Source organism: Oryx dammah, unplaced genomic scaffold (assembly GCF_014754425.2).
Source record: "Oryx dammah isolate SB20612 unplaced genomic scaffold, SCBI_Odam_1.1 HiC_scaffold_11210, whole genome shotgun sequence".
Taxonomy (NCBI): Eukaryota; Metazoa; Chordata; class Mammalia; order Artiodactyla; family Bovidae; genus Oryx; species Oryx dammah.
The window spans coordinates 220,001-244,014 of NW_024080603.1; the positions used below are offsets into that span (position 1 = coordinate 220,001).

At 37.5% G+C, this 24,014-nt stretch overlaps 1 protein-coding gene across 1 annotated transcript in view; it reads left to right on the top strand.

Moving 5' to 3' along the window:
- Positions 1-24,014, top strand: part of LOC120861009 (tubulin-specific chaperone A) — an 83,095-nt gene that overhangs the window by 45,919 nt on the left and 13,162 nt on the right. The window contains exon 2 of the mRNA XM_040236716.1: positions 22,170-22,275. Within this exon, the coding sequence (XP_040092650.1) occupies positions 22,170-22,275 (106 nt within the window). The remainder of the gene's footprint in view (positions 1-22,169; positions 22,276-24,014) is intronic.

A 24,014-nucleotide genomic window follows, 5' to 3' on the forward strand; every position in this document is an offset into this window, starting at 1 on the left:
AAACAAACAGTTGTTGCCACATTTGAAAAATGGCAGTTTGGTGATATTTACATGATCTGTTAAAGGATAGATTTTCTCCCCTGTTGTTCATTCATCAAGTTGTGGCCCCATAGACTGCAGTGCACCAGGCTTCCCCGTCCCTCACCATCTCCTGGAGTTTGCCCAAGTTGACGTCTTTGGTGGGGTGATGCCATCCAACCATCTCATTCTCTGTCACCCTGTTCCCTTCCTGCCTTCATTCTTTCCTAGCATTAGGGTCTTTTCCAGTGAGTCAGCTGTTTGCATCAGGTGGCCAAAGACTGGGACTTAAGCTTCCGAATCAGTCCTTCCTCCCCTCTGTAAACAAGTTTGAGCCTGCCACTGTGTGTCTTTCTTTAACCCCAGATGCTGTAGTTATTATGTGGGCTTTTCAGGGTGACCAGAGAAAAAGATGTTTGTTATATTCACAGGTTATCATGGTAATCTGTCCACAGAAACAGGATCCTGAAAGATTCTATCAAGTAACTCATGAGAAATAGTCCAGGAAAACTGTGTAGAATATCTTGCAACAAGTTGTAACATTCCTAAAATGCTGTAATAAGATTATTTGTATGTTATTCTGTTTTCGTGAGACCCAAGTTAGAGGTTTTTCATGTTTCTACATGCTATTACAGGCTAACATGTGTTTGTGGAACCAAGAGCTAAAGCTGGAGTGCCTCCTGGTGTGAAAATGCAACATTTTAGAACAGTACTTACTGACAAATTCAGAATTGGATGTAAAAATGATTATTTTACTCTGAGTAAAGAAGAATAAAAGGGTGGCGTATTAGAGATAATACAAATGTTCTTAAAACTGCAGACTATAATATGATACAGAGAAGAAAGATTAGGCAAGTCATTGGGAATCACTAAACTAACCTTATAATAAGAAAATTTTACCATCAAATATTCAAACAGATTTGCTGCTATTGAAAGTGTGTCAAATACAACTCTTATTATCAAGTACTCTTACCAATTACTTAGAAGTGGTATTTAAGCAGTTTAAGACTTAGAAATTTGACTTAGCTTTTTAAAAATGCTTTATATGTGGTAGAATACAAAATAAATATACACTGAAAGTGGAACCTTTAACATACCAGCTTACTATATACACACACATACACACCTTTTGATAGGAATATAATATGAAAATTATTTTCAACTCTTGCATAAGAATGGAAATTATTAAGTTAATTATTATTTTGTCAATCTTCTGTACAAAGGACTTAAGACCTCAATATCAGTAATATAAAAATAGAAGAAATATTCGTACATGTTTCTTCTTGAACCATTGTGACCTAATGAGCAAACCTTAGTACAACAAATTGAGTAAACACATTATGTATCAGAGTACTTTTGTATAATGCTAATAATCTCAAAGACATAAATTCTCTTCTGGATCCTAGATCCGTACAACTGAAAAATTGGCTCCCATTTTTTTTTTCCAGTAGTTTCAAGAATAACCTGAATTGCTGAATCACCCAAGAATAATTACTGTAGTAAAATATCATTAAATTAAGCTTATTTTATAATTTGACAAAATTCAGGTATCCTAACTGATGTTAGCTTTTATTATCTAAGAGAAGTGACAGTAATCAGTTGGCCTAAGTGATTTGGCTGGATGGCATCACTGACTCGATGGACATGAGTCTGAGTGAACTCCAGGAGGTGGTGATGGACAGGGAGGCCTGGCGTGCTGAGATTCATGGGGTCGCACAGAGTCGGACACAACTGAAGCCACTTAGCAGCAGCAGCACAGCATATAGTTCATAATTTTTCTGAATGCTTTAGGCATACTGAACTGTTTCACAGAGTGGAGTAGTAGTGATGGATATTCCTTTGCTAATACTCTGGTCTTCCAGGGTCCTTCTTCAGATGCTACCTTAAATCCCTTTTGGCACTAAGTTGTGTATAACAATTTTGGAAGTAAATGATCAGTGATAATAATACAGATACAGTTCATCCAGTATATGCTGTGTACCTACCTTGTTTCAGGTTCCCTTCTTTTCATGCATCTCAGTTGACTGGCTTTGTTTTTTTGGTAACTGCATCACATTCTTGGCTCATACTGAGCTTGTAGACAAGTTTGCTTTTTTTCCCTGAGCTGCTCAGAAGCCAGGCCTACTTTATCCAGTATTCGTGTGATTCTGATGTTGACAGCTCAAACTGGGGAAATGGGTATTATTTTAGAGCGGGAGATGATGAAATAGTCAGTTTTCAACCTGCTTCAGTTAGTTGCTGGTGGGATGTCTAAACAGAGATGTTATAAAGACAGGATATAGGTCTGGACAGAAGATAGAAAGTCAAGTGGATAGAGAGGTTTGTGATTTTAGGTAGTAATTAAAATTGTCTGTGTTTTTGTATGGAGATGCAGTATCTCTGGGAGGTGCTATTGCTTTCCCATACAGACTCAAGCAGGAGCTATCCATAATAATCTTTTTATAGCCCTTTTGTTAGTAGTACACACTTTTCAGTATCACGGACTTTTAAAGGACTGGAGGATTCGTGTAATAATTAGTTTTACATTTCTGTTTTTTGAATTATTCTTATTTATTACTCACCAAGATTCACAGTATCGCACAAAATATAGTGATATTGATTTTGTATTTAGCATGCATCAGTTTAGCTGTTTATAAAATGTCTTATTTATTAAAAGTAATTAAAAATATATTTTACTTGAGGAGTGATTATAACTTGAACTGTCTTCAATTTAATGGGTTAATTAATGGTACAGGAAGATGAAAAGGTAACAAATACTATCAGACTAAGCATTAATTGTTCTTTTAGGATACCTAAGAAATTGATAACTTGTTGCTTCCAGTGGTGGGACTGAGCAACTCAGGGCATGGAGTGTGGATGTTGGGTTGCCTTTTCACTTTGTATTGTTTTGTGTGATTGAAGGTTTCAAGCATGGGATGATTTTACGTTTGGAACAGGTAAGGAAATTTAAAGCTTATTTACTTTAAACATGAGATAGTATGATGTTTAAAAAGCATTGGTACTTTAAGTTAGAAATCCTAATTTCACAGTTTCCTGGCCAGCCTGGCCTTAAATGAGTCATTTCACCTCTTTAAAAATGAGGGTGGTGATTGCTGCCCTGATTACCACTCAGGGTCCTTGTGAGTTCATTTAGTAAACGTATCTGTGAGGTACACACTGATAGGTGCTGGTAGGAGACATCCCAGTCCTCAGGGCATCCACCTTCAAGTGTAGATGTAGATGAAATTGTAGCTTATATTTTATTTATAATTTGTATAATGGAGATGAATATGCTATAAACATTCACAGGGCAGGTCCATAGTGGCAGCTTGGGGAGTGGGAGGGTAGGGACCCAGGGATCGAACCTAGGCCTCTCCTACATTGCAGGCAGATTCTTTACCATCTGAGCTACCAGGGAAGCTCATATAAACATCTGACCCCCATAATAGTTCATAGACATTAATATTTAGCTACTTAATGCTCATTCTTATGTAAGTTACAGTTTAGGGGCATTGATAATTTGCTATTTAATCTTTAACATTGATAATTTGCTATTTAGTCTTTAACATCCAGTATCCTCTAGGTTGGGCTTCCCAGGTGGGTCAGTGGTAAAGAATCTGCCTGCCAATGCAGGAGGTGCATGCTGGATCCCGGGGTCAGAAAGATCCCCTGGAGGAGGAAATGGCAACCCACTCCAGTGTCTTGCCTGCGAAATCCCATGGACAGACAAGCCTGTTGGGCTGTAGTCCATGGGGTCGCAAAAGAGTCAGACACGACTTAGCAACTGCCTTCCACCATACCAACATCCTGTAAGCTACAGAAGTACTTTGTGAATTGAAAATATAGATACAATATAGTGTTATTTATTATGAATATTAGCCTCTGGTAAACACCATGATTAATAAAAATAAACACGAGTTTTTAAAGTTTTATTCTGGTTTAGTTTTGTTTTGGTTGTTTTTGGCCTGTGCTGTGCAGCTTGAGGGATCTCAGTTCCCACAACTAGGGATTGAACCCAGGCCATGGCAGCAAAAACCTGGTATCCTACTCACTAGTACTCCAGGTATCAGGGATTTTGCAAAAATTCATACAGAATATTTCTTAATACAGTGGAAAACATAAAATTGGGTATTGTATAGGTAATTCCCTCTTTGTATTGTATTTATTTGTATTTGGGAAGAAAAAAGATGAGCTATCTCAATTTCTAAGTGAGTTATCAGTTTAAAACACACTAGTCCAAAGTAAAGAAGCGTTATTTCTGTAGTTGCAGGACAGTCTTCTGTTCTTAATGACTTTATCATCTGAGACGATAGAAAATAGTAATAGAAAGTAAATAAAAATAAAAGAAAATAAGAATAGAGAAGAAAACTATATTTGGCTTAAACTATGTTTCTTATACAATAGGAAATCTCGAAGTATGGTGCATTCACAGTTGTTAAATCACTAGTTTAATACCATCTTCAAAGATTCAAGTTCTCTGACATCTCAGAGTGACCTATCCTTTTAGTATGGATATCCTCATGATCCCAAGGTGGCAGGTGTCACACATAGGTGACAGTGTCTAGGGGAGAAAAGAGAATTATACCTGCTTATATCAAGATTGCCAGGAGAAATATCAGTAACCTCAGATATGCAGATGATACTACCCTTACGGCAGAAAGTGAAGAGGAACTAAAAAGCCTCTTGATGAAAGTGAAAGTGGAGAGTGAAAAAGTTGGCTTAAAGCTCAACATTCAGAAAACGAAGATCATGGCATCTGGTCCCATCACTTCATGGGAAATAGATGGGGAAACAGTGGAAACAGTGTCAGACTTTATTTTTTTGGATTCCAAAATCACTGCAGATGGTGATTGCAGCCATGTAATTAAAAGACACTCCTTGGAAGAAAAGTTATGACCAACCTAGATAGCATATTCAAAAGCAGAGATATTACTTTGCCAACAAAGGTCCATCTAGTCAAGGCTATGGTTTTTCCAGTGGTCATGTATGGGTGTGAGTTGGACTGTGAAGAAAGCTGAGTGCTGAAGAATTGATGCTTTTGAACTGTGGTGTTGGAGAAGACTCTTGAGAGTCCCTTGGACTGCAAGGAGATCCAACCAGTCCATCCTAAGGGAGATCAGTCCTGGGTGTTCATTGGAAGGACTGATGCTAAGCTGAAACTCCAGTACTTTTGGCCACCTCATGTGAAGAGTTGACTCATTGGAAAAGACTCTGATGCTGGGAGGGATTGAGGGCAAGAGGAGAAGGGGACGAAAGAGGATGAGATGGCTGGATGGCATCACCAACTCGATGGACATGAGTTAGAGTGAACTCCGGGAGTTGGTGATGGACAGGGAGGCCTGGCATGCTGCAATTCATGGGATCGCAGAGTTGGACACGACTGAGTGACTGAACTGAACTGAACTGATATCATATTTAGGAAGACTGACAAAATTCTCAGAAGCCCCCAGCAAAAGCTACTTTAAAAATACAAATGGAATATTTCAAACAAGTAGGAGGGCTTCCCTGGCAGCTCAGCTGGTAAAGAATCTGCTGCAATGCAGGAGACCCTGGTTTGATTCCTTGGTCAGGAAAATTCGCTGGAGAAGGGATAGGCTACCCACTCCTGTATTCTTGGGCTTCCCTTGTGGCTCAACCGGTAAAGAATCCACCTGCAATGCAGGAAACCTGGGTTCAATCCCTGGGTTGGGAAGATCCTCTGGAAAAGGGAAAAGCTACCCACTCCAGTATTCTGGCCTGGAGAATTCCATGGACTGTATAGTCCAAACAAATAGGACAAGACATATTTTGCTCATAGGTCTATTTTAAAAGTTGAAAATGAGTAAATTGATTATAAATATATATAGTTTAAAATATGATATATTTATAAGATTACATTTTTTTCTCATTGTATCCCATGCTGCTCAAAGGATACTATTCTTATAAATCAGGTTAAATTAGTTTTCTTTTTCATCAGTTGCTTCATATTACAGCTATAACTGTGTCAAGGGGTAGGGTCTGGAGGGGCATATTTTTCCTGGGGTTTCTAATGGTCTTTCATTTTTCCATTATTGTGGGGGGCGCATATAAATGATTTCTACTTTTTTACTCATTATTCTTCTTAGAGATGTGCCTGTAAGACGCCACACTAAGATTTTTGTTTAGAGTGAATGCTTTCCAGGCCTACAACACATTTAATATTAACACTGGGATTTTTTTTTCCTTCATTAGACATTTGTATTACATTGACCATGATTTCTTTTCTTGATATTCATCTTCAGTTTGCTGCGGTACATTCAGAAAGGGGGCAGAGTAGATGAATTTTTGAATTTTTATATAGAAAAAAAATTTTACCTGGCCTATGACGTCTTTTTTTTTTTTTTAAATACCAGAAACATTTTGTATTAGGGTATAGCTGATTAACAATGTTGTGATAGAACAGTGAAGGGACTCAGCCACACATACACATTTATCCCTTCTCCTCTATTCCCCCCAAGCCCCCATCCAGGCTGGCACATAACACTGAGCAGAGTTCCATGTACTATACAATAGGTTTTTGTTGGTTATCCATTTAAAATATAGCAGCCGGTACATGACCTTCCTAAAGTGAAGGGGCCTCACTATTGCCATAGGTGATGGTGTCCTTCCAAAGAGCGTTATCAATTCAGTTCAGTTCAGTCGCTCAGTCGTGTTCGACTCTTTGCAACGCCATGAATTGCAGCACGCCTGTCCATCACCAACTCCCGGAGTTCACCCAGACTCATATCCATCGAGTTGGTGATGCCATCCAGCCACCTCATCCTCTGTTGTCCCTTTCTCCTCCTGCCCCCAATCCCTCCCAGCATCAGAGTCTTCTAATGAGTTAACTTTTCGTCTGAGGTGGCCAAAGTACTAGAGTTTCAGCTTTAGCATCATTCCTTCCAAAGAAATCCCAGGACTGATCTCCTTCAGAATGGACTGGTTGGATCTGCTTGCAGTCCAAGGCACTCTCAAGAGTCTTCTCCAACACCACAGTTCAAAAGCATCAATTCTTCAGCACTCAGCTTTCTCCACAGTCGAACTCTCACATCCATACATGACCACTGGAAAAACCATAGCCTTGACTAGACGGACCTTTGTTGGTAAAGTAATGTCTCTGCTTTTAAAACCTCAAATAGCCAAAGCAATCTTGAGAAAGAAGAATGGAACTGGAGGAATCAACCTGCCTGACTTCAGGCTCTACTACAAAGCCACAGTCATTAAGGCAGTATGGTACTGGCACAAAGACAGACATATAGATCAATGGAACAAAATAGAAAGCCCAGGGATAAATCCACGCACCTATGGATACCTTATCTTTGACAAAGGAGGCAAGAATATACAGTGGATTAAAGACAATCTCTTTAACAAGTGGTGCTGGGAAAACTGGTCAACCACTTGTAGAAGAATGAAATTAGAACACTTTCTAACACCATACACAAAAATAAACTCAAAATGGCCTACGACTTCTTTCTTCACTTTTCCACAAGATTTACTTGTTTCTTTCAGATCTTAACTCACATATCTCATTCTCAAAGATGCCTTCCCAGACCATCCTGTTTTAAATTGTGAATCCCCTATTACCAGTTTTTCTTGACTGCTTTTTATCTTAGAGCATTTTCACAGTGTAACATGCCTATATATTTTGCTTATTGTCTTTATTTTGCTGCTAAAAATGCCACAGGGCAGACAATTTTGTAATTTTGTTCACTGGTATATCCTTGGTACATAAAATGTCTGGCACACAGTAGCCCCTCAGTAAATAATTGATGAATTAGTTAGTGAATTTTCCTATCACTATTATAGTTATAAATCTAGATTTTAAATTGTTTTCTATCAGAACTTTGAAGGGATTGCTCCATTGTCTTTTGATATCTAGAATTATTAATATGAAATGCAAAATTTTTATAGGTGACCTATTTCTTCTGCTTTTGAAAGCTTTTGTATTTTTGGATCTCTGGAAATTTTCAACAATGTACATAAACATGAGGTTTTGTCGCTGATTCTAGCTGGCACTTAGGAATCCCTTTCAATTAAGATTGTAGTTTTTTATAGCTCTGGGAAAAGGTATTCCTTTTTATTATTATTAAAGTATAGTTGATTTACAGTGCTGTGTTAGTTTCAGGTGTACAGCAAAGTGATCTGGTTACATACATGCTTTTTGCAGTTATTTTCCATTACATGGTATTACACAGTACTGAATATAGTTCCCCGTGCTATACAGTAAATTCTCATTTATTTTATGTTGCATTTGTTGATCCCACACTCCCAATTTATCCCTGCCCCAGTTCTTCCCCTGATTTTTTACTGTATCACTATTTACAACTTCTGTTGGTTATTAGGTTTATCTTCTTTTCCCTTGATGTTCATTTTCCTTATTTTTCTCATTTTAATTTTAAATCTCTTTAATATAGGTTTTGATATGCTTATTAATATTTAAACAGTGAAATTCGGCATGCTATTTTCTTTGCCTATGATGAAATAACAAATAGTAAGCTAAGATACAATAGATTAATATTGGTATTTTGTTTATGAGTACTATTAGGATAATTTATCATATCAGTATGAAAAGGAAGTATTCATTAGTAAATGATCACTAGTTTACTGGAAAAGGGTTTAGTTTAATTTCTCCTCAGGTAATATATATTTTAAATATTATATAATAAAATATTACATATCTATAAAATTTATGAGCAGGGATGTTCATCACAGTATTATTTATATGGAGATGGACTAACAGCATAATACTTAATTTAATAAGCTGTCATACGGGTATTATGGAATGCTTTGCAGCCACTAACAGCTGTATTTTTAAAGAATGTTTAATGACATTGAAAATGAGACACTTTCCCAATTATCCATCTATCTATTTCTTTACAGTTGACCCTTGAACAACATGAGTTTGAAATGTGTAGGTCCACTTATATGTGGATTTTTTTTTAAAAAGTGTAATTTTACAAACATGTATTTTTGTATTTTTGTATCAAAAATATACATGGTTAAATTTGATTATGTGGAACCAGATGGAAAGCGTTGACTATAAAGATACATGTGGATTTTTGACTGTGAGGAGGATTGGCACCCCTTAACTCTAGAGTTATTCAAGGATCAACTGTGTGTGTATAATACAAATTTTCAAACATACGTGTTTAAAAATAGTGAAAAATATTCAAAACAATACAGGTTTCATAACCCTTTATATAAAACTGTTGGACCCATATGTATTTCTGAATTCCAAGTTTTTTAGATTTTAGGACTGTAATATATGTATTTACAAAATAGCATCTAGAGAATTATTCTGTAATCAAGCAAAGTCACATTTCTACAGTGAAACGTGATTGTTCACATTAGGTAGGATACCTAGAATCTATAAATATTTTCATTTCGGTTGAGATCACACTTTGCTGCTAAATGAGTTTAACCCTAACTTAACTCTTAAGTTACAATTTTTTAAAAATGTTTTTGGAATTTTAGATTTATGTGCATTTTGAATCAATAGTAGTTACTTTGTGCAATGAGATTATGAATGATTTTAAAATTTTATTCTTTGTAATTTTTCAAATGTTTCTGTATTTATAGGAGCATATGCATGTTTCAAAAAAAATTTTAGTAATTTAAAAGCTGTGACTATATATACTTGATTTTTCTTATTCAATCTTAGCCTCTCCTAGAGGAGAGTCCAATTTACCAGGAGCTATTCATTCATAGATTTAACTATACTATTTTAATAAACATAGATAACTTCATAAGTTTAAGGGAAATTAATATTGCAAACATAATACCATTTTACTCTCTTTTATCAGAAATTTACTAACTCATACAACTCCAGTTGTTTAACAGGATGCCAAGGAGAAGTAGGAAATTTTAGATATTGCAGACTGGGTATCACTTGATACTACCATTTTGGAAAGCAATTGGGCCATATCTAATAAAGTTGAAATTGTGTATATACTCTGTAAAACCTCTTCCATGTCATGTGACTTGTCATCAATACATTGATTTATACTGTTTGAAAGTGGAACTTTTTCAATTTCTCTTGCATCCTGCTTTAGCATTTTATTTATTGTAATTTTACATACTGGTATTACTGGGTTCTCACTGTAATTTTTCCTTTTGAGAGGGCAGTATTTTTGCTATTCAATAACTTGCTTCCTGAGCCTTTTCACAATATGGCTTCTCTTTAAACAAAAGATCTTGCTTCTTTGATATTCTAATAGTCATATGAATATTTAGCACCTTTACTTGTCAAATGTGATACGTAGTTGAGTGTCTTCAATTTTGCCAAGGCCATGGCTGCTGTTTTCCATGGACAACCACATGGAATAGGATGACTAGGATTACCACCCAGAATTGTCAGTGGATCTAGGCAGAAAACGAAGAAGAACTAAAGAGCCTCTTGATGAAAGTGAAAGAGGAGAGGGAAGAAGTTGGCTTAAAACTCAACATGCATAAAACTAAGATCATGGCATCTGGTCCCATCACTTCATGGCAGATAGATGGGAAACAGTGGAAACAGTGAGAGACTTTATTTTGGGGGGCCCCCAAATCACTGCAGATGGTGACTGCAGCCATGAAATTAAAAGACTTGCTCCTTGGAAGAAAAGTTATGACCAGCCGAGACAGAAAATTCTGAAAGAGATGGGAATACCAGAGTACCTGACCTGCCTCTTGAGAAACCTATATACAGGTTAGGAAGCAACAGTTAGAACTGGACATGGAACAACAGACTGGTTCCAAATAGGAAAAGGAATACGTCAAGGCTGTATATTGTCACCCTGCATATTTAACTTATATGCAGATTACATCATGAGAAACACTAGGCTGGAAGAAGCACAAGCTGGAATCAAGATTGCCAGAGAAATATGAATAACTTCAGATATGCAGATGACACCACTCTTATGGCAGAAAGTGAAGAGGAACTAAAAAGCCTCTTGATGAAAGTGAAAGTAGAGAGTGAAAAACATGGCTTAAATCTCAACGTTCAGAAAACGAAGATCATGGCATCTGGTCCCATCACTTCATGGGAAATAGATGGGGAAACAGTGTCAGACTTATTTTTCTGAGCTCCAAAATCACTGCAGATGGTGATTGCAGCCATGAAATTAAAAGACGCTTACTCCTTAGAAGAAAAGTTATGACCAACCTAGATAGTATATTCAAAAGCAGAGACATTACTTTGCCAACAAAGGTCCATCTAGTCAAGGCTGTGGTTTTTCCTGTGGTCATGTATGGATGTGAGAGTTGGACTGTGAAGAAAGCTGAGTGCTGAAGAATTGATGCTTTTGAACTGTGGTGTTGGAGAAGACTCTTGAGGGTCCCTTGGACTGCAAGGAGATCCAACCAGTCCATTCTGAAAGAGATCAGCCCTGGGATTTCTTTGGAAGGAATGATGCTGAAGCTGAAACTCCAGTACTTTGGCCACCTCATGTGAAGAGTTGATTCATTGGAAAAGACTCTGATGCTGGGAGGGATTGAGGGCAGGAGGAGAAAGGGACAACAGAGGATGAGATGGCTGGATGGCATCACCGACTCGATGGACTTGAGTCTGAGTGACCTCCGGGAGTTGGTGATGGACAGGGAGGCCTGGCGTGCTGCGATTCATGGGGTCACAAAGAGTCGGACAGACACGACTGAGTGACTGAACTGAACTGAAACAGCATATGAAAAAGCAGAGACATTACTTTGCCAACAAAGGTCCATAGTCATATATGGATGTGAGAGTTGGACTGTAAAGAAAGCTGAGCGCCAGAGAATTAATATTTTTGAACTGTGGTGTTGGAGAAGACTCTTTGTGAATCTCTTGGACTGCAAGGAGATCCAACCAGTCCATCCTACAGGAAATCAGTCCTGAACATTCCTGGGCAGAACTGATGCTGAAATTGCAACTCCAGTACTTTTTTCACCTGATACGAAGAACTGACTGAATTGAAAAGACCCTGATGCTGGGAAAGATTGAAGGTGGGAGTAGAAGGGGACAACGGAGGATGAGATGGTTGGATGGAGTCAACAACATGATGGACATGAGTTTGAGTAGGCTCTGGGAGTTGGTGATGGACGGGAAGCCATGGGGTCACAAAGAATCAGATGTGACTGAAGTGAGGCATAGAAGTTAGCTCTTTCATTGTATACTTTCTCAAAAATCACTGTATTTGTCTTACTTCTGAAATTTTGTGAGTCACTTTTGTTTCACTTCAGAATTGTCTTATATATCTCTTTAAATTGAAAATGTTAAAAGACATTGGTGAGATTTTTAGACTCAACTTTTTATTCCTTCAACAAACATTGAGTGTCTGTGCTGTGCTGTACTAAGTTGCTTCAGTCATGTCTGCCTCTTTGTTGTCCCAGGAACTGTAGCCTGCCAGACTCCTCTGTTCATGGAGTTCTCCAGGCAAGAATACTGGAGTGGGTTGCCATTTCCTCCTCCAGGGGATCTTCCCAACCCAGGGATCAAACCGTGTCTCTTATGTCTCCTGCATTGGCAGGTGGGTTCTTTACCACTAGCCCTTTGGGTATCTACTATGTGTCAATTACAGATCAGGAATAGAGTACAAATACAGCCTAATCCCATCCTCAAGGAATTTAAGACCTAACAGGTAAGACTTGGTTTTAGTGTAGTGTGGTATATGCTGAGATAGTTAAGTAGGGGTTGGATAGAGTTGAGGTCTTTGAAATCAGTGGTCAGCAACCCTTTTTTGTAAAGGACCAAGAAATGTATATTTTAGACTTTGGGAGCCATATCTGTCACAACTGCTCATCTCTGCTGTCATTTTGTGAAAACAGGTATAAAGGATACGTAAATGAATGAGCATGGCTGTGTTTTAGTAAAATGTTATTTATGGGCACTGAAATTTGAATTCCTGTGATTTTAACATGTCACAACATTTTTTTTTAACCATTTAAAAATATGAAAACTGTGTTATACTGTCAGACCATACAAAGACAGATGGCAGGCCAAATTCAGCTCATTGGCCATAGCTTGCCAACCCTTATTCTACACTTTAGAATTACAGAATATTATTGAATGTGGTTCCTTCTGATAGCTTATCCAGTCCTAGCTACTTTTATTTACTAGAGGAGTTTACTAACCTGTCATCTTTAGGAATATTGAAAGTGTCATTGCTAATCCCAGTGGTTTCCGATTATCCCTGACATTCTGAATACTAATTGTGATTCTGTTACAATAATAAAAGCAACAATACTAATCTATTACGCTGAGGATATGCATGTTTCCCAGCACACATGTTCTAACCTTCGTTGCTTACGGGGTAGAGTGTAAGGCTTGAGTGTTTGAGAACCAGGGACTTGTGTGCGTTGTGGACTTGGGGGGCAGCTGAATAGCAGCGCACGTGAAGCAGCACCACACCTAAAACGGGCAGCAGCCTTTGCTTAGTTCCGTCCAGCAGTATGAACGCAGCCTCATATTCCCTGATGAAAAAGATCCAAGAGAAGCCGGAAATCCAGACTTAAGCTCCCGGTTGTTTAATTAGGTGGCAGATGTTTGGGATTCTTTTTTCATTCTTTTTGTGAATAAAATAAAACCCTCTTTAGGTCTCATTTCAGCAACTGGCCATCTGTGTCCTAGCAAGTTTCATTTTCTGTTTCAAAGGAACTTTTAGAGAAGTATCTACAGTGAGACTCATCAATGATTTTATTTTGAAATTTTAAATCTCAGCATATTTTTGTCTTAGTACTGAAAATTATTATTAAAGCAGTTTAAATCTATAAGTCAAATGCAAATTTCTGGACATGCTGTTCACATGTTCAGCTGTTGTTAAGTCTAAGTCTGAATATATCCACTATTTGCAGCTTTCTCCTATAGCTGAATTTATGGTCACAAGCTTTTTTTCTTTTTCTTTTTATTAATATCTTTATTGTGATGTAATTCATATACCTTATAAATCACCCATTGTACAGTCTGTGTTTTTAGTATATTTACAGAATTGTGCAACTGTCACCACAGGCATTTTTAAAACTTTTTTTTTTTAATCTATTTCGGCTGTGCTGGGTCTTGGTTGCAGCACACGGGATATTCGATCTTCATTGGGGCATGTGGAATCTTTAGTTGTGGCCTGTGGAATCTAGTTCCCTGACCAAGCATCGAACCCAAGCTCCCTACATTGACAGCAGGGAGATTTAGCCACTGGATCAGCAGGGATTAGATCTGATAGAGTGCCTAAAGAACTATGGATGGATTTGTGACATTGTACAGGAGGCAGGGATCAAAACCATCCCCCCCAAAAAAGGGAAAATGGTTGTCTGAGGAGAACTTACACATAACTGGGAAAAGAAGAGAGCTGAAAGGCAAAGGAGAAAAGGAAAGATATATCCATTCAAATGCAGAGTTCCAAAGAATAGCAAGGAGAGATAAGAAAGCCTTTCACAGTGATCAGTGCAAAGAAATAGAGGAAGACAATAGAATGGTAAAGTCTAGAGATCTCTTCAAGAAACTTAGATATACCAAGGGAGCATTTCATGCACAGATGGGCACAATAAAGGACAGAATGGTATGGACCTAACAGAAGCAGAAGATATTGAGAAGAGGTGGAAAGAATACACAGAACTGTACAAAAAAAGATCTTCATGACCCAGATAATCACAATGGTGTGATCACTCACCTAGAGCCAGACATCCTGGAATGTGAAGTCAAGTGGGCCTTAGGAGGCATCACTACAAACAAAGCTAGTGGAGGTGATGGAATTCCAGTTGAGCTATTTCAAATCCTGAAAGATGATCCTGTGAAAGTGTTGCACTTAGTATGCCAGCAACTTTGGAAAACTCAGCAGTGGCCACAGGACTGGAAAAGGTCAGTTTTCATTCCAATCCCAAAGAAAGGCGATGCCAAAGAATGCTCAAACTACCACACAGTTGCACTCATCTCACATGCTAGTAAAGTAATGCTCAAAATTCTCCAAGCCAGGCTTCAGCAATACGTGAACCATGAACTTCCAGATGATCAAGCTGGTTTTAGAACGGGCAGAGGAACCAGAGATCAAATTGCCAATATCAGCTGGATCATTGAAAAAGCAAGAGAGTTCCAGAAAAACATCTATTTCTGCTTTATTGACTATGCCAAAGCCTTTGACTGTGTGGATCACAATAAACTGTGGACAATTCTGAAAGAGATGAGCATACCAGACCACCTGATCTGCCTCTTGAGAAATCTGTATGCAGGTCAGGAAGCAACAGTTAGAACTGGACATGGAACAACAGACTGGTTCCTAATTGGGAAGGCAGTATTTCAAGGCTATATATTGTCACCTTGCTTATTTAACTTATATCCAGAGTACATCATGAGAAATGCCAGGCTGGCATTCAGAAGCATGAGCCGAAATCAAGATAGCCAGGAGAAATGTCAATAACCTCAGATATGCAGATGACACCACCCTTATGGCAGAAAGCAAAGAAGAACTAAGGAACCTCTTGATGAAAGTGAAAGTGGAGAGTGAAAAAGTTGGCTTAAAATTCAACATTCAAAAAACTATGACCATGGCATCCAGTCCCATGACTTCATGGCAAATAGATGGGGAAACAATGAAAACAATGAGAGACTTTATTTTGGGGTGCTCCAAAATCACTGCAGATGGTGACTGCAGCCATGAAATTAAAAGACACTTGCTCCTTGGAAGAAAAGTTGTGACCAACCTAGATAGCATATTAAAAAGCAGAGACATTGCTTTGCCAACAAAGGTTGTCTAGTCAAAGATTTGGTTTTTCCAGTAGTCATATATGGAAGCGAGAGTTGGACTGTAAAGAAAGCTGAGCACCGAAAAATTGATGCTTTTGAAGTGTGGTGTTGGAGAAGAGTATTAAGAGTCCTTGGATAGCAAGGATATCCAACCAGCCCATCCGAAAGGAATTGAGTCCTAAATATTCGTTGGAAGAACTTATGCTGAAGCTGAAACTCTAATACTTGGCCACCTGATATAAAGAACTGACTCATTTGAAAAGAACCCGGTGCTGGGAGAGATTGAAGGTGGGAGGAGAGGGGGATGACAGAGCATGAGATGGCTGGATGGCATCACTGACTCAATGGACATGAGTCTGAGTAAACTCCAGGAGTTGGTGATGGACAGGGAGGCCTGACATGCTGCAGTCCATGGGGTTGCAAAGAGTCAGACACGACTGAGCAACCGAACTGAAGTGAACGACCAGGGAAGTCCCTGGAAGGTTTTCATTACCACCAAACCCTTTAGCTTTTACCCTCCTATTTCCCCCATCCTTGTTGTTGTTTTAGTCCCTGAGTTGCATCCGACTCTTGGCGAGCCCATCGTCTGTATCCCTCCAGGCTCCTTTGTCCGTGGTATTTTCCCAGGCAAGGTTACTAGAGTGGGTTGCCATTTCCTTCTCCAGACAGTCTTCTCCACCGAGAAATCGAACCCTCATCTCCTGGATTGGCAGGTGAATTCTTTACCACCGAGACACCAGGGAAGCCCCATCCCCCATCCTAGGCAATCTCTAATTTACCTTCTGTTTCTGTAGATTTACCTGTACTCTAAATAGAATCATACAATATGTGGCTTTTATGGGTGGCTTCTTTCATTTAGCATAATGTTTTTAATGTCCATCCAGATTATAACGTGATTCAGTAATTCATTTTTTGTATGCTATTGTTCCATTGTATGGTATACCATACATTGTCCATTCATCAGTTCGTGGACTTTTGCGTTGTTTCCACTTTTTACCTCTGCATGCATAATGCTGCACTGAGCATTCATGTACAAGTTTTCATGTAGACATATGTTTGCATTTCCATTGGGTATATACTTAGGAGTGGAATTCCTGAGATATGTGGTAACTCTGTATTTAACTTTTTGAGGAATGGCCACGCTTCTAAAGCAGTTGTACCAGTTTACATTTCCACTGGCAGTGTTTGATGGCTTCAGTTTTTCCACATTCTTGTTAATAACACTTGTTATTATCTGACTTTTTGACTATAAACTTCCTAATGGGTGTGAAGTGCTATCTCTCTGTGGTTTTATTTGTATTTCTCTAGTGACTAATGATGATGTTGAGCATCTTTCCATTTGCTGATTGGGCACCTGTATATCATCTTTAAAGAAATGTCTATTCAGCTTGCCTATTTTTTAATTGGATTTTTAAAAACTTTTTTAAATTAATGAGTTGTAAAAGTTCTTTATATGTTCTAGATACAGGTTTCTTATCCAGTATATGCTTTGCAGATATTTTCTCCCATTCTGTGGTTGTCTTTTCACTTTCCTGATAGTCTTTTGAAGCACAAAATTTTTTGATCTTGATGAAGGTCAGCACTTTTTTTTTTTGCCACTTTAGTTTTTAATTGAAGGATAATTGCTTTACAGAATTTTGTTGTTTTCTGTCAGACATCAACAAGAATAGGTACACTCATGTCCCCTCCCTCCTGAACTTCCCTCCTAACTCCCTCCCCACCCCACCCTTCGAGATTGTCACAGAGCCCCTGTTTGAGTTCCCTGAGTCAGACAGCAAATTCCCACTGGCTGGCTGTTTTACATATGGTAATGTAAATTTCCATGTTACTCTCCATACATCTCAGCCTCTCCTCCCTTCTCGCTGTGTCCATAAGTCTGTTCTCCATGTCTGTTTCTCCACTGCTGCCATGCAGATAAATTCATCAGTACTATCTTTCTCGATTTCACATATATTAGTCAGCTGCAGTTCATGGGGTCGCAATGAGTCAGCTGCAGTCCATGGGGTCGCAATGAGTCGGACACGACTGAAGCCACTGAGCACGGCATATGATGTTTATATTTCTCGTTCTGACTTACTTCACTCTGTATAATAGGCTCTGGGCTCGTCCACCTCATGAGAACTGACTCAAATGTGGTCCTTTTTATGGCTGTAATATTTCATTTTATATATGTACCACAGCTTCTTTATCCACTCATGTGTCCGTGGACATCTTGGTTGCTTCCATGCTCTAGCTATTGTAAAAAGTGCTGCAATGAAAATTGGGTACATGTGTCTTTTTCATACCTCAGGGTGTATGCCTAGGAGTGGGTTTGCTGGGTCATACGGTGGTTTTATTCCTAGCTTTTTAAGGAATCTCCATACCGTCTTCTATAATGGCTGTATCAGTTTACATTCCCACCAGCAATTCTCCATGCCCTCTCCAGCATTGATTGTAGACTTTTTGATGATGGCCATTCTGACCGGTGTGAGGTGGTATCTCATTGTAGTTTTAATTTGCATTTCTCTAATAATGAGTGATGTTGAGCATCTTTTCATGTGTTTGTTAGCCATCTGTATGTCTTCTTTGGAGACATGTCTGTTTAGGTCTTTTTCCCACTTTTTGATTGGATTGTTTGTTTTTCTGGTGTTGAGTTGTATGAGCTGCTTGTATATTTGGGAAATTCTTTGTCACTTGTTTCCTTTGCTATTATTTTCTCCCATTTTGAGGGTTGTCTTTTCACCTTGTTGGTCGTTTCCTTTGATGCGCAAAAAGCTTTTAAGTTTAATTAGGCCCTATTTGTTTATTTTTATTTCCATTACTCTAGGAGATGGGTCATAGAAGATCTTGCTTTGATTTATGTCACTGAGTTTTCTGCCTATGTTTTCCTTTAAGTGTTTTATAGTTTCTGGTCTTACATTTAGTTCTTTAATCTGTTTTGAGTTTATCTTTGTGTATGGCATTATGTTCTGATTTCATTTTGCATGTAGCTGTCCAGTATTCCCCACATCACTTATTGAAGAAGCTATCTTTGCCACATTGTATATTCTTGCCTTTTTTGTCACAAATAAGTTACCTATAGGTGCATGGGTTTAAGGTCAGCATTTTTGTTTCTTGTGCTTTTGGTGTCATATATAAAACTCCAAATCCAAAGTCATCAAGATTTACCTACATTTTTCTTTCAAAACTTTTATAACTTTTGCTTTTTATATTGATCCATTTTGAGTTAATTTTTGTATGTGGTATGAGGTGAGGAGGGAGGTAGAAATCATAGGCTTTTAACCTCAAAAATCAAACCAAAGGTAAAATGTCTGAAAATACTAATAAATAAATACACAAGTAAGTAGCAGGAGGCACATGAAACAAGACTGCCCAGTTGGTCGTAATTGTTACGTGGAGTGATGAGTATGACTGACTACATATTTGAAATCGCTTTGTGTCCATACAGAGACAGTTAAATAGTTTGTTCTCATTTGGTTATTATTACCCTGATAGCCGTCATTTCTTAAAATTTCTCCTTATGTATGTCCTTTTCTATTGCTTTTTTATTTCTTTATTTTGCTTTTCTATGTTTATTTATCTAACTGCTAAAAGTGACCAAATTTTGAACTTGCTGTGTTTCTCTGTACATGTGGGTTTGTAGGGCTAATAAACATTTTCAGTTAACTATGCCTTTAAAATATAATAAGTTATGGCTTTATATTTATTTGTACTTTAATAGCATTTGAAAACTAGCAAAAGAGCTCAGTGTTTAGAGAAGTACAGCTATTAGATATATTTTGGTATCTTTCTAATTGAATTTTGCTTTATTCCAGACAATTTAGAAAATATAGCTAAAAGAAAAACTAGCAGACTTTAAAATAATTCAAAATTGTGCCACTCCGAAATTAATTATAAGCATCTAATTTTCTAAATAAAAGTAATACTTACATATGGGGGGGGAACCCTGAAACTTTTATTGAGAGGCATAAAATGAAAGCTTATTTACCTCCCAGCTGACCACCCCTACCCCATATCACTAGGGCTTTTCTTCTCGGGTAACCACAAATAGATAGTTGCCCAGGTATGTTTTGTTACTTGTTATTTGAGAATCTTTTGTTGTTTGTTTATATTCATGGCAGCGTAAAATTTATACCTATTTGGTACTTTTTTTTTCACTTTGAGATATGTCAGGATGAGAATTTAAAGGTCACATTCTACTATAAATACTGTTAACATTTTGTTATATTTCTTTCCATCTATGTTGCTAGTGCATGATCATGAAGAACAAAGCTGAGCCTTGCTGTACAACTCAAAATTCCAAACTGGAACATTTTAGTGTTTTAATATTTAGTATGCATTTTATGTGGTGATTTAAATCCAGACTTTAAATCTAACTTTAAAACCTTCTAGATAGTATGACAAAAGATTTTTTAGATTTGTGAACTTATTTTAATTGTTAGAATATGAAAATTATATTATTTTTTGAAATACATTTAATCTTCCTTTCAAATAATTAGACAGAAGCTGTCCTCTAGTATGATTTTTAAATTCCTTCCCAGAGCATAGTTCTAGAAGTAAGTTATCAAGCCAGGGGGAGAAAGCTACTTTTAATAGGTATGGAACTGTGAACTTTTTTTCCTTCTGTTCCTAAGATAATATGTATATAGGAATATTAGTGTTTTCTTGAACTGCACTTGTCTTTTACATTAAAAGTTTGATTAACAAGAACTAGGGGAGATGGCACTATTATGATTAATTGAATTTTGATTATCTCAGGAATAATCAGTAGAACTTTGTATTGCTCTGTTCTTTATTGTGGGAAATCTTCCTGATCTATATCAATACCTTTTCTTGCTTTAATAAATACTTGTTTCCACTGCTTGTCTGTGCAAAAACCATATCTAAATTATATATCCCAGTCCTTCACACAAGGAAGATCAGATGTAAAATTAAGTACATGATAAATACTTTTTAAAGATTTTGTTGTTGAAAATAACTTAATCTTTCTTTCTTTGGGATTTGGCATGCAATATTCTGACTCATTTCCCAGCAAACTGAGCTTTTACCATTAGGTTGTTTCAGGTACATGTGTAAAAGTTTGGATCAGTTCAGTTCAGTTCAGTTCCTCAGTCGTGTCTGACTCTTTGCCACCCCATGAATCACAGCATGCCAGGCCTCCTTGTCCATCACCAACTCCCCGAGTTCACCCAAACTCATGTCCATCGAGTCAGTGATGCCATCCAGCCATCTCATCCTCTGTTGTCCCTTCTCCTCCTGCCCTCAATCCCTCCCAGCATCAGGGTCTTTTCCAATGAGTCAGCTCTTTGCATGAGGTGGCCAAAGTATTGGAGTTTCAGCTTTAGCATCAGTCCTTCCAATGAATACCCAGGACTGATCTCCTTTAGAATGGACTGGATGGATCTCCTTGCAGTCCAAGGGACTCTCAAGAGTTTTCTCCAACACCATAGTTCAAAGGCATCAATTCTTCAGTGCTCAGGTTTCTTCTCAGTCCAACTCTCACATCCATACATGACCACTGGAAAAAGCATAGCCTTGAATAGAGCCATAGATGGCCCCAAATAGTCAATAATATGGTACTGGCCCTAACAGACACTTAGATCCATGGAACAAAATAGAAGTCCAGAAATGAACCCACACTCATATGGTCAATTAATCTATGACAAAGGAGACAAGAATATACAATGTGGAAAAGATAGTCTCTTCAATAAATGTTGTTGGGAAAACTTCTTTTCATGCAGAATGAAACTGGAACACTTTGTTGCACCATATTCAAAAATAAACTCAAAATGGGTTAGACTTGAATGTAAGATCTTAAATCATAAAACTCCTAGAAGAAAATATAGACAGTTACCTCATTTACTTTGGTCTTAGCAGCGTTTTTTTGAATATGTCTCTTTAGCAACATATATGGACCTGGAAGGTGTAGATGCTAAGTGAAATGTCAGACAGAGCAATACCAAAGGATTTCACTTATTGTGGAATCTAAAAAATCAAAACAAATAGACTCATAGATACAGAGAACAAACTGGTGGTTGCCAGAGGGAAGACGGACAAAATAAGTGAAAACGATTAAGAGATACAACTTTGTTGGTTACAGATGATGTATAGTTATTGTGATGATCACTCCATAATGTATAAAAATATCAAAGCAATATATTATGTACCTTAAACAAATATAATATTATTAATTATAACTTAAATAAATAAAGCAAGCAATAAAGAAATGTTATTTTATATTGTAAATACAATTGCTATAATGGAATGTGTTTTTAATTAAAATTTAAGAATATTATGCTTTGATAAGTTGATTTGCTTTAATCAGGTATAAAATTTTAAGAGTATAAGGCTCATACATCTATAGCTAAAGTATTTTCTTCCCTTCCTTTCTCCCTGTCTAGTTACATATGCTTTTTAAAGTATGCTTTATAGTTACATCGTTTCTTTGTTTCTTGTGGTCAGTTGCTAGAGAGAAAGTTAATTCTCTGAAACATTTTTGGTTTATTTATAGATTGGTCAAAGAAAAAATGATGTATGAAAAAGAAGCAAAACAACAAGAAGAAAAGATTGAAAAAATGAAAGCCGAAGATGGTGAAAATTATGCTATTAAAAAACAGGTAAAATTATTATTTAAGATATAATTTTACCTTAAGACTTCAGTCTACAGTTCCTCTCTAATCTCATACCATCTTATAACTTTAAGTACCATCTTTGTGACCATTCATTTATTTACACAGCAGATATTTATTAAACCCCTGCTACTTGCCAAATGCTGTTTTAGGCACTCTTTTTAGATGTGGCATTAAAACAAGAAAACAAACCCAGAATTCCTGCTTACTTGGCATTCATTCTCATGCCACTATCTGTCTCTGAGCCCGATAGAAAACATTCCAGATGCATGCATTCAACTGATCACCTCTTGACATATCCTGTCCTTTCTGTGTTCAAGCTAAGAATCTTGGTCTTCCCTCAACCCAGCTCATCACCTCCAAAGAAGAAGCTATTCTCGCTCTTGTTTCCCCCCCGTCTCAATAAATGGTACCTCCGCTTACTCAGATGTCAGATACTCACACCAAAACGTACAGGTCTCTTCTTGATCACCAAGCCCTCTTTCTTTCTCCCTTGATTTCTTTCTCTGCTGCCACTATCCCAGTCCAGTCCACTATCACTTCCTGCCTGTACTACTGCAGGAGCCTCTTTGTTGACACTCTGTCTCTTGATAACCCTACATTCCTTTCATACCGCAGTAGCCAGGTTGATTTCTTTAGAATATGTACCATATTACTTATTCTATTACCTAAAATCCAGTGTCTAGTGAATTTAGAATAAAACCCAGATGACACTAGGGAAAAGGAGAATATACAAGAGCTTATATAGATAATATCTCAAGACTTGTTTTTTCAAATCAGCTTTATGAACTCACAGTAGTTTTTATCATATAAATTTTATTATATAGAATGGTAATAATGCATCCTTAGCTCCAGGCTTAATTAAGCAAAATTAATCCCTTAAATTGACTTCTCTGTAGGTAGGTGCTCTCTGTGTTGCTAAAGGAATGCAGTCTCACCTGAAATGTCTTCTTTCTTCAGGCTATCCAAAAAGAGAACTTTCTTATTTTCTTGACTTTCCAGGAGAGCCTGCCTTCCTTTGTGTGTGATACAGCAAAGGGCATTTTTATGGGGGAGGATTTGTAAACAGGTATGTAGGTATAGTATGTCCCCCAGTATGTTTTTTGTAAACTAACTGCTCTTCATAAGGATTTATATATATAATTTAACTTTTTTATTCTTAAAATTATGTTAAATGTTTTTTGACAGCTTCTTCCGTAAATATTCATATCCCCTTTGTACCTCTCTCACTAAGGTACTCTATTTTCCCACATCTAGTGAGAAGCGTTGTAACGTGTATCACTTAATTCACCCAGATCCTGCTTGGATCCCATGCAGCTTGTTTTCCCACTTGTATAGTTTTGTTTAGTTTTTTTCTGCTCTGTGCTTTTTGTCACCAATAATGTATTTTAAAATAGTCTTATAGCTAGAATATGAGTTGTAAGTTACATGGAATAGGGAATGTGTTTCCTTTCTAAATGTTTCTGTGTGGCTCAGTTGAGTCCAACTCTTTACAACCCTGTGGACCACAGCTCCTCCATCCATGGAATTTTCCAGGCAAGCTTACTGGAGGGGTTGCCTTTTCCTACTCCAGGGGATCTTCCCAACCTAGGAATCAAACCTGCATCTCTTGGGTCTTCTGCATTGGCAGGCGGATTCTGTACCACTGCACCACCTTTCTAAACAAAATTCTACAAATAGTGCCACAGATTATCACAGAATCTGTTTTATTTAATTTTTAATATTTG